The sequence below is a fragment of the Entelurus aequoreus genome, linkage group LG08 (genome assembly GCF_033978785.1).
Source record: "Entelurus aequoreus isolate RoL-2023_Sb linkage group LG08, RoL_Eaeq_v1.1, whole genome shotgun sequence".
NCBI classification, from domain to species: domain Eukaryota; kingdom Metazoa; phylum Chordata; class Actinopteri; order Syngnathiformes; family Syngnathidae; genus Entelurus; species Entelurus aequoreus.
In genome coordinates, this window is record NC_084738.1 from 6,940,350 (window position 1) to 6,956,415 (window position 16,066).

At 32.8% G+C, this 16,066-nt stretch overlaps 1 protein-coding gene across 2 annotated transcripts; it reads left to right on the forward strand.

Moving 5' to 3' along the window:
* Positions 1-6,913: 6,913 nt before the first annotated feature.
* Positions 6,914-15,666, forward strand: LOC133654949 (forkhead box protein I1c-like). Of its 2 annotated transcripts, XM_062054825.1 has the most exons (3): positions 6,914-6,975; positions 14,304-14,856; positions 15,036-15,666. In XM_062054825.1, exons 2-3 carry the CDS (start codon positions 14,337-14,339, stop codon positions 15,536-15,538), a joined length of 1,023 nt encoding a protein of 340 aa, XP_061910809.1. In that variant the 5' UTR covers positions 6,914-6,975; positions 14,304-14,336; the 3' UTR covers positions 15,539-15,666. The 2 variants fall into 2 exon arrangements, with proteins under 2 accessions (XP_061910809.1, XP_061910808.1); XM_062054824.1 differs by lacking the exon at positions 6,914-6,975 and having other exon boundaries at positions 14,232-14,856.
* The last annotated feature ends 400 nt before the right edge of the window (positions 15,667-16,066 follow it).

The following is a 16,066-nucleotide window of genomic DNA, read 5'->3' on the forward strand; positions in this document are numbered from 1 at the left end:
TGTCGGTGAGCCGAAACAAAAAATGTCATGACATGTATAAATACATTATGGAATGTATGCTATTAAAACAATAGTTGGATTAAATAATTTCAATAAAATTTAATATTTTAAATTGATATTATTTAGATTTGAGTTCACGAATGGACAATTTTCTAAACTATTTCCCATTACAGTGACTATTTTTGATGATGTGTTTAATTTATTTAATGTGTTATTTAATGTTGTCCTCGTTGAAAATATTTGTTTTTAAATCAATTAAATTATTGCAATAATGTATTCATAATTTAAGGTTGTATTATTTAAAATTGAATTATTTATTAAATCATTTCACATTTTATTAATAGCTCATTTGAGGTATTTGTATTTAATATTGGCAAACTACACTTCCACTATTTATTAAATCTCTATTTTTTAAACTTGTCCAAACTATAAATAAAATAAGTGTGATGAATAAAATGTGTTATTTATATTCTTCTCTCTAGACCTAATTAGTTTGTATTATTGTGGGTGAGGGTCAAGATAAGTGTCCAATTAGTCACTAAACAGTTGTGGCTAATTGCACCCTTCCATGTGAGTGCTAATTACCCAATCAAATGCCTCCATTGTAAAAGAAAAGGGATAAAGTGCAAAGAAATGATGGTAAAATGTCACCGTTAGCTGGGAGTCACTTGTGCTTTCTCTCCGCTTGTGGCGCCGCTTAATTGAGAGGGTGTCTGCAGGAAGTGTGTGCGTGAAGGGGGGGGGGGTCCAGCAGGCGTCCCTCCGCAGGCCAAATGTATTTACAAGTTACACATTCTACCCGCGGCTCCTCTGTCATTTCTATAATAAGGTGTGTGTTTCCTCCTCCCTCCACTGCCAAACGTGCACGTTTGTCCTTTCGAATGTTTGCTTTGCCTTCTAGCAAATCACTGACACCTGTCAATCAATCACATCTGATTGTTTACGCTCCGAGACGCGACGCGTTGTTTCGAGTCGGTAAAACGCTGCACGGACGCTTTAAACGGCTGCCGAAAGGTGAGTTCATGTCATGTTCATCAGAGGGGTTTTTTTGCACTATTTTATGTATTTTTAACAGCTGCATGTTGCAATACCTTCAGTGTGCTGCAGCAAGGGTCTCCAAAATCCGGTTTGCATGAAACACATTAAAACATCACTAAAGAAGTGAATTATATTTATATAGCGCTTTTCTCTAGTGCAGGGGTCACCAACCTTTTTGAAAGCAAGAGCTACTTCTTGGGTAGTGATTAATGCGAAGGGCTACCAGTTTGATACACACTTCAATAAATGGCCAGAAATAGCCAATTTGCTCAATTTACCTTTAACTCTATGTTATTATTAATCATTAATGATATTTACACTTAATTGAACGGTTTAAAAGAGGAGAAAACATGGAAATAATGACAATTTTTAATTTTGAAACATAGTTTATCTTCAATTTCGACTCTTTAAAATTCAAAATTCAACCGAAAAAAAGGAAGAGAAAAACTTAAAAAAAGAATTTATGGAACATCATTAGTAATTTTTCCTGATTAAGATTAATTTTAGAATTTTGATGACATGTTTTAAATAGGTTAAAATCCAATCTGCACTTTGTTAGAATATATAACAAATTGGACCAAGCTATATTTCTAACAAAGACAAATCATTATTTCTTCTAGATTTTCCAAAACAAACATTTTAAAATAAATTCAAAAGACTTTGAAATAAGATTTAAATTTGATTCTACAGATTTTCTACATTTGCCAGAATCATTTTTTTTTTATTTTAATCATAATAAGTTTGAAGAAATATTTCACAAATATTCTTCGTCTAAAAAACAGAAGCTAAAATGAAGAATTAAATTAAAATGTATTTATTATTCTATACAATAAAAAATAAAAAAATGTACTTGAACATTGATTTAAATTGTCAGGAAAGAAAAGGAAGGAATTTAAAAGGTAAAAAGGTATATGTGTTTAAAAATCCTAAAATAATTTTTAAGGTTGTATTTTTTCTCTAAAATTGTCTTTCTGAAAGTTATAAGAAGCAAAGTAAAAAAATTTATGAATTTATTTAAACAAGTGAAGACCAAGTCTTTAAAATATTTTCTTGGATTTTCAAATTCTATTTGAGTTTTGTCTCTCTTAGAATTAAAAATGTCGGGCAAAGCGAGACCAGCTTGCTAGTAAATAAATAACATTTAAAAAATAGAGGCAGCTCACTGGTAAGTGCTGCTATTTGAGCTATTTTTAGAACAGGCCAGTGGGCTACTCATCTGGTCCTTACGGGCTACCTGGTGCCCGCGGGCACCGCGTTGGTGACCCCTGCTCTAGTGGCTCAAAGCGCTTTTACATAGTGAAACCCAATATCTAAGTTACAATTAAACCAGTGTGGGTGGCACTGGGAGCAGGTGGGTGAAGTGTCTTGCCCAAGGACACAACGGCAGTGACTAGGATGGCTGAAGCGGGGATCGAACCTGGAACCTTCAAGTTGCTGGCACGGGCCACTCTACCAACCGAGCTACGCCGAGAATGTAAGTGTTAATTAACCCTTTAATACTATTTGCATGTTTCTTTGATGATATATTGTTGAAAATAGAAGTATTATGATTAACTTAGCCCATGTTAAAGAAAGCTAGTCTTAGTTCCAACAGATGTGATGTTCATCGTGTGCTCGCCCGGCCTGTCTGTCTAATTTCAAAAGCCAATGTGGCCCCTGAGGAGAAAAAAATGTGTCTGGGGGCCAGTATATCTGACTTTATAGGAACACAAATACAAAACCTCACAATAATGTCTGATTGAATGCTAAAAATGTTATGACAAAATGCTTTTCCAAAGCCCGGTTTGCACCCTTTTATCTGGCGACTACTCCTTCCACATTTTTCAACCCACTTCAACCGTTCCACCGTCAAAACATTCTTGTTCATTAGGACAAAAATTAGGACCAAAAAAAATTCCCGGTTTTCCAGAAATTCCAGGATTTCTGTAATACCATTTCTCAATTCATGTTGGTACTACAACATTTCTCAACCGATTTGGAAAATTGTAACACCAACCATTTCAACTCATTCTGACCATTCAAGTTTTTTTTACCATTTTCAAAAAAAATTCCGCTTTTCCCAAATTTTTGGGAACTTCGTCATTTGTCAATGTTCCACAATTCCCACATTTTTCACCTGATTCAAACTGTTCCAACTTCAAACTGTTCAGCCTGTTCGGGAATCGCTGGCTTTCCCTTGTCAAATTCCAAAAATTCCCATATTTCCCAGAATTCCAGGTTTTCCGGGACATTTTTCCCATTCAAAATGAATTGGCCATTTTTCAAACTTCCACCATTTCCACATTTTTTTAACCTATTCATACCATTCCACCTTCAACACATTCCACCATCTTGGAAGTTTAAACTACTACTTTTCCAAGTTCAAAGAAATTCCCTATTTCCACCCTTTTATCTGGCGACTACTCCTCCCACATTTTTCAACCAACTTCAACCGTTCCACCGTCAAATCATTCCTCTTAATTAGGACCAAAAAAAGAGTTGTTCTTTGGAAAAAATCCACGGTTTTCCCAAAATTCCAGGAATTCTGTAATACCATTTGTCAATTCAACATGTTACTACTTCAACATTTCTCGGCCGATTTGAAAAATTCCAACACCAACCATTTCAACTCACTCTGAGCGTTCAAGTTTTTTGTTTTTTTTACCATTTTCAAAAAAATTCCCGCCTTTCCCAAAATTCCCAAATTTTGAGGGAAATTCCCATTAAAATCAATGGGACATTCTTCAAATTTCCACAACTCCCACATTTTTCATTTGATTCAAACTGTTCCAACTTCAAACTGTTTAGCCTGTTCGGGAATCGCTGGCTTTCCCTTGACAATCTTCAAAAATTCCCAGATTTCCCAGAATTCCAGGTTTTCCGGGACATTTTTCCCATTCAAAATGAATTGGCTACTTTTCAAACTTCCACAGTTTTTAACCGATTTAAACCATTGCACCTTCAACATATTCCACCATCCTGGAAAATCAAGCTACTCTTTTTTCATGTTCCAAAAAATTCCAGGATTTTCCAGAATTCCTGGTATTCCAAAGCCCTATTTCCACCCTTTTTTTCGGGCGACTACTCCTTCCACATTTTTCAACCGTTCCACCGTCAAAACATTCCTGTTAATTAGGACAAAAAAAACAAGTTGTTTTATGAACTGGAAAAATTCCCGGTTTTCCAGAAATTCCAGGAATACTGTAATACCTTTTCCCAATTCAACATGTTACTACTTCAACATTTCTCGACCGATTTGGAAAATTCCAACACCATTCAAGTTTTTTTTTACCATTTTCAAAAAAAAATCCGCTTTCCCCAAATTTTTGGGAAATTCCCTTTGAAATCAATGGGACATTTGTCAAAGTTCCACAACTCCCACATTTTTCACCTGATTCAAACGGTTCCAACTTCAAACTGTTCAGCCTATTTGGGAATCGCGGGCTTTTCCCTTGTCAAATTCCAAAAATTCCCAGATTTCCCAGAATTCCAGGTTTTCCGGGACATTTTTCCCATTCAAAATGAATTGGCCATTTTTCAAACTTTCATCAATTCCACATTTTTCAACCTATTCATACCATTCCACCTTCAACACATTCCACCATCTTGGAAGTTTAAACTACTACTTTTCCAAGTTCAAAGAAATTCCCTATTTCCACCCTTTTATCTGGCGACTACTCCTCCCACATTTTTCAACCAACTTCAACCGTTCCACCGTCAAATCATTCCTCTTAATTAGGACAAAAAACAAAGTTGTTTTTTGGAAAAAATTCCCGGTTTTCCCAAAATTCCAGGAATTCTGTAATACCATTTCTCAATTCAACATGTTACTACTTCAACATTTCTCGACCGATTTGAAAAATTCCAACACCAACCATTTCAACAAATTCTGACCGTTCAAGTTTTTTTTTTTTTTTTTACCCTTTTGAAAAAAAATCCCGCCTTTCACAAAATTCCCAAATTTTGAGGGAAATTCCCATTGAAATCAATGGGACATTCTTCAAAGTTCCACAACTCCCACATTTTTCATTTGATTCAAACTGTTCCAACTTCAAACTGTTTAGCCTGTTCGGGAATCGCTGGCTTTCCCTTGACAATCTTCAAAAATTCCCAGATTTCCCAGAATTCCAGGTTTTCCGGGACATTTTTCCCATTCAGAATGAATTGGCCATTTTTCTTCTTCCACCATTTCCACATTTTTCAACCTATTCAAACCATTCCACCTTCAACATATTCCACCATCTTGGAAAATCAAATAAGTATTTTTCCAAGTTCAAAGAAATTCCAGGATTTTCCAGAAATCCTGGTCTTCCAAAGCCCGGTTTCCACCCTTTTTTCTGGCGACTACTCCTTCCACATTTTTCATACCACTTCAACCGTTCCACCGTCAAAACATTCCTGTTAAATAGGACAAAAAAAACAACTTGTTTTATGAACTGGAAAAATTCCCAGTTTTACCAAAATTCCAGGAATTCCGTAATACCATTTCTCAATTCAACATGTTACTACTTCAACATTTCTCGACCGATTTGAAAAATTCCAACCCCAACTCATTCAGACCATTCAAGTTTTGTTTACCATTTTCAAAAAAAAATCCCGCCTTTCCCGAAATTCCCAAATTTTGGGAGAAATTCCCATTGAAATAAATGGGACATTCTTCAAAGTTCCACAACTCCCACATTTTTCAAATGATTCAAACGGTTCCAACTTCAAACTGTTCCGCCTATTTGGAAATTGCGTGCTCTACTTCAACAATTCTAAAAAAAAAAATGTCAGTTCAACTTCAGCATTGGAGCGTTCACACGCAATTCCTTCAGGAATTGCCTCATCTAGTTAAATAAGCTTTTGTGTTTACTTGCTAAAAAAAAACACGTTCATTTCTATTATGTCAAAGAATTGCATCAGGACTCTATATTGGCTCTGATCTGAGGCCGAAAAATGTCAGACGAGACATGCCTGTATTATTAAAAGTTCAAATGTGAAGACACTCGCCTCCCAGACCCTCCAAAGAGGAGAGCGAGTACACTTTTTGTTGTCGTTCAAAGTTAACTTTGTGGAAAAAATGTGTGGCGAATAATACTCACCATCACAGCCATGACCACTCTCGGGGTCCTGGCTGCTCAGTCCAATATGGCCGGATTGTGAAGAGACTTGCCTCCCAGGCACATCACATTTAAGGGTGAGTATTTGTTTCTTATGTTTGCGGTAAAGATTGATAGTGCATCATTTACTGACCAATGAAGGAAATGTGGGAAAGTGTATGAAGCAACAACAAAAGTGATTACTTATTTACTTCATTAGTACTCCATCCATCCATCCATCCATCCATTTTCCTACCGCTTGTCCCTTTTGGGGCTCTCTTCTTCAAAAGCTTTGTGGTAGTTTTTGCCAAATCAAAACAGCAGCGTGACTGTAGTTACACTTTTCAACCAGCAGGCGGAGCCAAAGGACAGCAGGGGCTCGCCAAAGAAATAAAGTACACAAGAAGGAAAAACGTGAGAGAGAAAAAAAATCAGTAAGGAAGAAAATCAAGTTTTATTAAAAAAAATGTCTTGTTGCTAGGAAACCACAAGATGGAGATAAGGGTGGGTGGGGTTTACTTGGTCCCTCAATTGGAAATAAAACTAATGAGAAAATGTTCCCTGGTGTGTCGTATGAGATATGCCACCAGAGGGCGCTGCTGCACAAGTGTGGCAGCAAGTAGGTAAAATTCAATTCCTGTCTCTCTTCCTTATTTGGTCATCGCCAAAGGGGCTGTATGTTTAAAGCAACAGTGCCCTCTTGTGGATCATCGTGGCAATGCATGGTGTCTACACTTATGTGGCTCATTCTAAATGCAGTTTGAAGTAAGTGTGTACTACACTTTGAAGTCACGTGTTGTAATCTTACACAAATAAAAACATCTTTTTGATGCAGATAGAGAGGCGATGACACCGCTGGAGGTTCTGCTTTTTTCAGGTACAGTATTTATTTACACGCTAGTAATTATTTATTTGTTTAAAGATTGTATACTGCTTAAAACATTTCAACATATCCGTTTTTGTTGACATGTGTGATTTTTACACAATTTTTGCCACTTATGTGACTTTTACACAAATATTTAAAAAATATATTTGGCAAGCATTTTTTAAAGTGTTTTTTTTTTACTTAACTAAATAGTTGATATCTTCTTCACCAATTAAAAAAAAAGTGTAAAGAAAAATGTTTTTAATATATAGACACATTCTGTAAGGATTTAAAATTGCCTAAAAAATATTTACTATTAATGATTATTACACTTTTTTATTGTCTAAATATTTAATGTTAAATAATTAAATGTATAATGTATTAATAATTACAAAACATGTATTATCAATGATTATATTATTTTTTTAAATAAAAGTTAAAAACATTTTTTAAAGTTAAACACGCTAAATAAAAAATAAAAAATTACTAGCGTATGAATTGGCCAAAATGAAATTCATTCATAAAATAGAGAATAATAAATGCCATAATTGATCAAATACAGGCTTTAACATTTTAAACCAATAGGGGTTTCTGTTTATAAACTAAATGTATAATAATGCAGGAATGGCAGTTTTTGTTGCCATTTATGTGACTTTTACACAAATATTAAAAAATATATTTGGCAAGCTTTTTTTTTTAATTAACTAAATATAGTTGATCTCTTCTTCTCCAATTGAAAAAAGTGTAAAGAAAAATGTTTTTAATATATAGGCATCATTCTGTAAGGATTTAAAATTGCCTAAAAAATATTTACTATTAATTATTATTACACTTTTTTATTGTCTGAATATTTAATATTAAATAATAACATTTATTTTATAATGTTTAAACTAAATGTATATTAATGCATGAATGGCAGTTTTTTTTGCCATTTATGTGACTTTTTCACAAATATTTAAATATATATTTGGCAACCATTTTTTAAGTTGTTTTTTTTACTTAACTAAATATAGTTGATCTCTTCTTCACCAATTAAAATGAGTGTAAAGAAAACTATTTTAATATATAGACACACCATTCTGTAAGGATTTAAAATTGCCTAAAAAAATGTACAATGAATGATTATTACACTTTTTTATTGTCTAAATATTTAATGTTAAATAATAAAATGTATTTTATAGTGTATTAATAATTACAAAATATTTATTATCAATGATTATATTATTTTTTTAAATAAAAGTTTAAAATAAGTTTTAAAGTTAAACACGCTAAATAAAAAATTAATAGTATATAAATTGGCCAAAATTAAATTAATTCATAAAATACAGAATAATAAATGCCATAATTTATCAAATACAGGCTTTTTAATATATAGACCTTTCATTATGTAAGGATTTAAAATTCCCTAAAAAGATTTACTACTAATGACTATTACACTTTTTTATTGTCTATATTTATATATATATATATATATATATATATATATATATATATATATATATATATATATATATATATATATATATATATATATATATATATATATAGTTTATATAGTTTATATTTATTTATTTATAAATATTTAATGTTAGATAATTAAATGTATTTTTTATAATGTATTAATAATTAGAAAATATTTACTATCAATTACTTTATTTTTATTTTTATATAGTTAAATACTGTAAATAAAAAAATACTGGTATATAAATTGGCCAAAATTAAATTAATTCATAAAATACAGAATAATAAATGCCATAATTGATCAAATACAGGCTTTTTAATATATAGACCCTTCATTATGTAAGGATTTAAAATTCCCTAAAAAGATTTACTATTAATGACTATTACACTTATTTATTGTCTATATTTATTTTTATATATATATATATATATATATATATATATATATATATATATATATATATATATATATATATATATATATATATATATATATATATATATATATATATATATATATATATATATATATATATATATTTATTGTTTATATTTATTTATTTATAAATATTTAATGTTAGATAATTAAATGTATTTTTATAATGTATTAATAATTAGAAAATATTTACTATCAATTACTTTATTTTTATTTTTATATAGTTAAATACTGTAAATAAAAAAATACTGGTATATAAATTGGCCAAAATTAAATTAATTCATAAAATAGAGAATAATAAATGCCAAAATTCATCAAATACAGGCTTTGATAATTAAACTAATAAGTGGTTCTGTTTATAAACTAAATGTATATTAATGCAAGAATGGTAGTTTTTGTTGCCAAAATAGCTGAAATGACACAAAGTGTAAACGTGCTTGTCTGCTAATTAGATGTCAGCACAAATTAACACCTGAGGAACACACGCACACACACACACACACACACACACACACACAAGTGTTTGTAAAAATCAGAGGGGTCGTTTTATGAGAGGACTGGTGTGCTGGGAGGCCACAGGGAGGTTAGATTCTCACCTGTGGAGTTTTGGGATTCACTTGATCCTCTCAGGGGGGAAGACAAGCAGCAAGGAAGGATGACAGGACAACAATGGAGGATTACCTCTGCCTTGTTGTGACCTGTTTGACATCTGTCAACTTATATAGCTGTCAGGTTACATTGCTCACCTTCTTACACAACATTATGATCAATAAAAAGGTTTTGTAGGCTACAAAAGGATGGTACCCACAAAGTGTCTGCTTTTGTACCCTCTTAAAGTCCCACCACCTTAAGGTAATACTTCAGTGTGCACATGGTCGAAAGTATCGGGTCGTTGTTGTTGTGTCTCAGTGAAACTTGCTCTGAATACAACTCATTATTGTAATTAATTGGGCTGTAATCAACATTTGAAGAAAAGCAGTGATCAATGTCAGCTTTAACTTTGTCCTTACTTGTCAGGACATAATATTTACCTGACATGTTTGACTCATTTGTCCCATAATTACCTTTGAAAAGGTGAGGTAATCACCCACAAAAAGTACATAATATGGCTATAATATATGTTTATTGTGCCAAGTTACCAATAGGTTTTACTCATATGCTGTAGATCAGGGGTCACCAACGTGGTGCCCGCGGGCACCAGGTAGCCCGTAAGGACCAGATGAGTAGCCCGCCGGCCTGTTCTAAAAATAGCTCAAATAGCAGCACTTACCAGTGAGCTGCCTTTATTTTTTAAATTGTATTTATTTACTAGCAAGCTGGTCTCGCTTTGCCTGACATTTTTAATTCTAAGAGAGACAAAACTCAAATAGAATGTGAAAATCCAAGAAAATATTTTAAAGACTTGGTCTTCACTTGTTTAAATAAATTCATAATTTGTTTTACTTTGCTTCTTATAACTTTCAGAAAGACAAATTTAGAGAAAAAATACAACCTTAAAAATGATTTTAGGATTTTTAAACACATATACCTTTTTACCTTTTAAATTCCTTCCTCTTCTTTCCTGACAATTTAAATCAATGTTCAAGTAAATGTATTTTTTTTATTGTAAAGAATAATAAATAAATTGTAATTTAATTCGTAATTTTAGCTTCTGTTTTTTCGACGAAGAATATTTGTGAAATATTTCTTCAAACTTATTATGATTAAAATTCAAAAAAATTATTCTGGCAAATCTAGAAAATCTGTAGAATCAAATTTAAATCTTATTTCAAAGTCTTTTGAATTTATTTTAAAAATGTTGTTCTGGAAAATCTGGAAGAAATAATGATTTGTCTTTGTTATATATTCTAACAAAGTGTAGATTGGGTTTTAACCTATTTAAAACATGTCATCAAAATTATAAAATTAATCTTAATCAGGAAAAATTACTAATGATGTTCCATAAATTATTTTTTTAAGTTTTTGTCTTCTTTTTTTCGGTTGAATTTAGAATTTTAAAGATAAACTATGTTTCAAAATTTAATTGTCATTTTTTTTGTGTTTTCTCCTCTTTTAGACCGTTCAATTAAGTGTAAATATCATTAATTATTAATAATAACATAGAGTTAAAGGTAAATTGAGCAAATTGGCTATTTCTGGCAATTTATTTAAGTGTGTATCAAAATGGTAGCCCTTTGCATTAATCACTACCCAAGAAGTAGCTCTTGCTTTCAAAAAGGTTGCTGACCCCTGCTGTAGATTGTGTTTCAAATGCATACAAAACAGCAGCTTAAATGTGTCCAAACATTTTCCATTGAGGACTGACAAATCAAAAGTTTGCGGGAGCCATTGCAATATACTTCTCAATCAAAAACAATACCATATTTACACATTTTTATTTTAAAAACAAAAACAGTCTGCATGCCAGCTTTGTGTTAACACCAATGATTATATATTGTTGATTTATTTGTTCATGTAAAATGTTTAAATGTTTATCAGAATAGTCAGAATCAGAAAAGTTTTAGTTTTATTGCCATTGTTTGAGAACGGGTTCACAAACTAGGAATTTTTCTTGGTGCAGTCGTGCAACATAAAACACATATAACACAGATTTGGTAATAACAAGAGCTGTAACTGAGCTGAAATGAAATGAAATGATAAATGATTACAAGTGTTGACTATATATAGTAAAAGTGCACCTTATCCTCTCCCCTTTACTTTTATTTTTTTTAATGACAATTGATTGACAAGTGATTTTTTTTCTAACCCTTTAGAGCAAAACGTGTGTTTACTGTTTTATTTTTTAAGTATTTATTAAATTCCTAAATATTTTACAACTATCATTCTGTTTTTGTAATGATTTATTTGTTCATGTAAATTTTAAATAACTCCCTTTTAAAATGACTACAAGCGTTGAATATTTTTCTATTTGTATTTTTCTAAACTCATTTTAAGATCAGACAGTGCGTTTATTGTTTTATTTTTATTTGTATACATTTAATAAATTCTTAGATAAGTCAAAAATATACATCTAATTTTATTTGGATTTATTTGTTCTTGTAAAATGTTTAAATATTTATGAAATGATAAATGATTACAAGTGTTGACTATATATAGTAAAAGTGCACCTTATCCTCTCCCCTTTACATTTTTTTTTAATGACAATTGATTGACAAGTGATTTTTTTCTAACCCTTTAGAGCAAAACGTGTGTTTACTGTTTTATTTTTTAAGTATTTATTACATTCCTAAATAATTACAACTATCATTCTGTTTTTGTAATGATTTATTTGTTCATGTAAATTTTAAATAACTCCCTTTTAAAATGACTACAAGCGTTGAATATTTTTCTATTTGTATTTTTCTAAACTCGTTTTAAGATCAGACAGTGCGTTTATTGTTTTATTTTTATTTGTATACATTTAATAAATTCTTAGATAAGTCAAAAATATACATCTAATTTTATTTGGATTTATTTGTTCTTGTAAAATGTTTAAATATTTATGAAATGATAAATGATTACAAGTGTTGACTATATATAGTAAAAGTGCACCTTATCCTCTCCCCTTTACATTTTTTTTAATGACAATTGATTGACAAGTGATTTTTTTTTCTAACCCTTTAGAGCAAAAAGTGTGTTTACTGTTTTATTTTTTATCTATTTATTAAATTCCTAAATATTTTAGAACTATGTATCTGTTTTTATAATGATTTATTTGTTCATGTGAAATTTTAAATAACTCCCCTTTAAAATGACTAAAAGCGTTGACTATTTATGTATTTGGATTTTTCTAAACTCATTTAGATCAAAAAGTGTGTTTATTGTTTTATTTATTTTTTTATAAATTCAAAAAATTCTTAGACATGTCAAAAATATATATCTAATTCTATTTGGATTTATTTGTTAAATATCTCACTTTTTAGAACAAGTAAAGTGTTGACTACAGTAAAAGTGCAGCTCATTAGTTTTATCAGCTTTATTTTTTCCCCATTAGTGACTTTTTGACATTAAACATTTTGGAACTTTTTTTAAAATTTCTTTTAACGACAATTAAGTTATTGTTGTTTTTCAAAATTTTTCTAGATCAAAAAGTGTTTTTACTGTTTTATTTTGTATTTATTTATTTATGAAATATTTGTGAAAAATATATATTTCTGATTTTATTATTTATTTGTTCATGTGATATTTAAAATAACAATAACAATAAAATGACAACTGTTTACTATATTTTTTAAACTCATTTAGCTCAAAACTTGTGTTTATTGTTTTATAAATGTATTACATTCTTAAATATGTCAAAGTATATATATATATATATATATATATATATATATATATATATATATATATATATATATATATATATATTTGATTTGTTTAATCTTAATCTTAAATCAACAAATAACTCCCTTTTTCAAAATATGAGTTTCATGATTCTGTTCCTTGAAAAATGTGCATTATGAAACAAAGTCGCCCCTTTTAAAATTATTTTAATTAGATTTAATCGGTGCTTAGCGTCCCAAAACAACACAATTTGAACATGTAACATGCCTTTCAAACAGAAAAACTAACTTTTAGATAATAAATATTGTATAAAAACAATACATTTACTGAAGTGTTGACTACAGTAAAAGTGAAGCTTGTTAGTTTTATTAGTTAAAATCAACTAAATTGTGCATTAGTGTGTCCTATAGGTGTATTAAGTAGTATATTTAACATTTATTTGTGCACTTTATAACTCTCTATTTAGTAGGGAATCTTTTTCTTTAAATAGAAACATAAGGTAATCGTAATAATAGACAGGGCTGCAATGAAGTCACATTGAAGGTTTAGGTCAAGGTTCATTTATTTATATAGCACGTTTTAAAACAGCCACTGCTGCCCAAACATTGTGTACAGATTCAAAACAGTAAGGTAAAAGATAATAATAACAAAATACAAAAATCACAATAAGTACAGAACATTCAAAACACAGCTAAAAACACCAATAAATGAAATGGTCAAATAAATAAATTAAATAAAACAAATAAATAAAACTAAATAAGCACACAGAAACAACAACAAATGCACTATAACTTTAATAAAAATAAGGAATAAGCAAAAATGGTTAAAAAAAACAAACCACAAAGTATTAATTTTCATATTTTCTCTGAATATTGTTGTCATCTTAATGCATTGTTTATATTTAAGTGTATTTGAGTAAACAATAGAAGTGAGGCTCCTTGCAGCAAAGATGGTATCTATGGGTGCTCATTGAAAGGCAGATAGTCTCGTCCAAGGGGCCCCAGGGGGGCCACCCTAAAAAAAAAGTTGTCCTCCTCAGTGGGCTCCACCTGGCCCTTGTCCATAAATACTCCTCCCACCCCGAGAGGGAGTTCAGTCCGCAGGCAAAGACGCGCACAGACGAGGTTCGGTTCTTTTTTTGGTTTGGATTATGAACACCTTTGGACCCCCGACCCAGCAGAGTGGCCCCCACAGCGCCCAGGAGCTGCTGGACATGGCCGCCGTGTACTGCGACAACTACGGGGTGTACCAGCACCAGAACCTGCACCACCATCCCCAGAGAGCCGCCAACCACCCCTCCAGCTACGGGCTGAGCGACTACAGCAGCCCGCCCACCAACCCCTACCTGTGGCTCAACGGCACCGGCATCAACTCCTCCTCCTCGCCGTACCTCCCAGCGGGGAGCGGCGGCTCCACCTACCTGCAGTCCGGCCAGAGGCAGCTCCTGGCCGCCCCCGGAGGTCTCGGCGGCGCCGACCTGGGCTGGTTGTCCATCTCCAGCCAGCAGGAGCTCTTCAAGATGGTCCGACCTCCGTACTCGTACTCCGCTCTCATCGCCATGGCCATCCAGAGCGCTCAGGACAAGAAGCTGACCCTGAGTCAGATCTACCAGTATGTGGCCGAAAACTTCCCCTTTTACAAGAAGAGCAAAGCCGGCTGGCAGAACTCCATCCGGCACAATTTGTCCCTCAACGACTGCTTCAAGAAGGTGGCCCGGGACGAGGATGACCCCGGTGAGTCTGCAATGTCGATATGTTTAAACTAAACAGAAAAAAAGTGTAAATAAAATGTTTATTTTTTTCACAATCCAGAGGTTTATAAAATGTACGAAATTTCTAACGGGGTTTTGAATGTGACTCAATTTCACCTGAAAAATGAATTAAACCCATAAAAAAATGATTTTAACACACAGGAAAAGGGAACTACTGGACGTTGGACCCCAACTGCGAAAAGATGTTCGACAATGGCAACTTTCGCCGGAAGCGAAAGCGGCGAGCGGACATCACGGGCGCGGACAAGCCGGAGTCAGACGCCCAGCACAAGCTCTCGGACACGGCCAGCCTGCTCAGCTCCTCCCCGCCCAGCCTCCGCAGCTCCCCGGCCTCCACGGAGCCCAGGTCGTCACCGCCCAACTCGGCCGAGCACAGCCCGTGTTTCAACGGCTTCATGTCCAGCGTCAACTCGCTGCTGGCGGCCAGCGCGGTGAGTGGAGCCGATCTCTCGCGGGCTCCGGAGCGGGACTCGGCTCACCTCGGGGAGTTGTCCCAGGGCCGGGAGGCCATGAGCGGACTGGGCTCGTACGCGCCCTCGGTGATCTCTCCGCTGAACTGTGACGGCAGGATGAACTATTACAACCTTTCCAACCATTTCACTGTCAACAACCTCATATATGGCAGGGAAGGAACTGAAGTTTAATTGTTTTTTCATTATTATTATTTTTTACAAACAATCATAATTTATCTCATTTAGTTGCATTGTAAAAAGTCATTATTATGCATTCCTTTGTCAATTTTTGTAGTTTTGGGACAAATGTACAGAAATTATTTTGTATGTATTTGTGTTTTATTTAAACTCACGTTGATGTTGGAATAAAATTATGTTTTTAATTATTGGTGTCGCTTTAATGCAATGGTTCTCAGTTCCTTTCTCACGCCCCCCAAGGGACATACTTTCTTTCACGCCACTGCCCTGAAACTAATGTTGTTGTTTTTTTTTTATCTTTAATTATCAATATAGTGCTTAACTAACACTAAAGATGCTTTTATGTTTTTGCCTCTCCACGCCCCCCTTTTTTCCCAACACATCACGCACCCCCCCAAGGGACATCATTTTTTCCACACCACTCCCCTGAAATTAATGTTTTTTTTTCATCTTTATTTGTCAAGATAATTCTTTACTAACACTGAAGATGCTTTTATGTTATTGCCTCTCACGCCCCCTTTT

What these genes read in the sequence shown, in the direction of transcription:
- LOC133654949 (XM_062054824.1), top strand. Translation starts at nt 14,274, where the DNA reads ATGAACACCTTTGGACCCCCGACCCAGCAGAGTGGCCCCCACAGCGCC. An exon ending in CCGGGACGAGGATGACCCCG is followed by an intron (nt 14,857 to 15,035) that starts GTGAGTCTGCAA and finishes TTTAACACACAG; the next exon opens with GAAAAGGGAACTACTGGACG.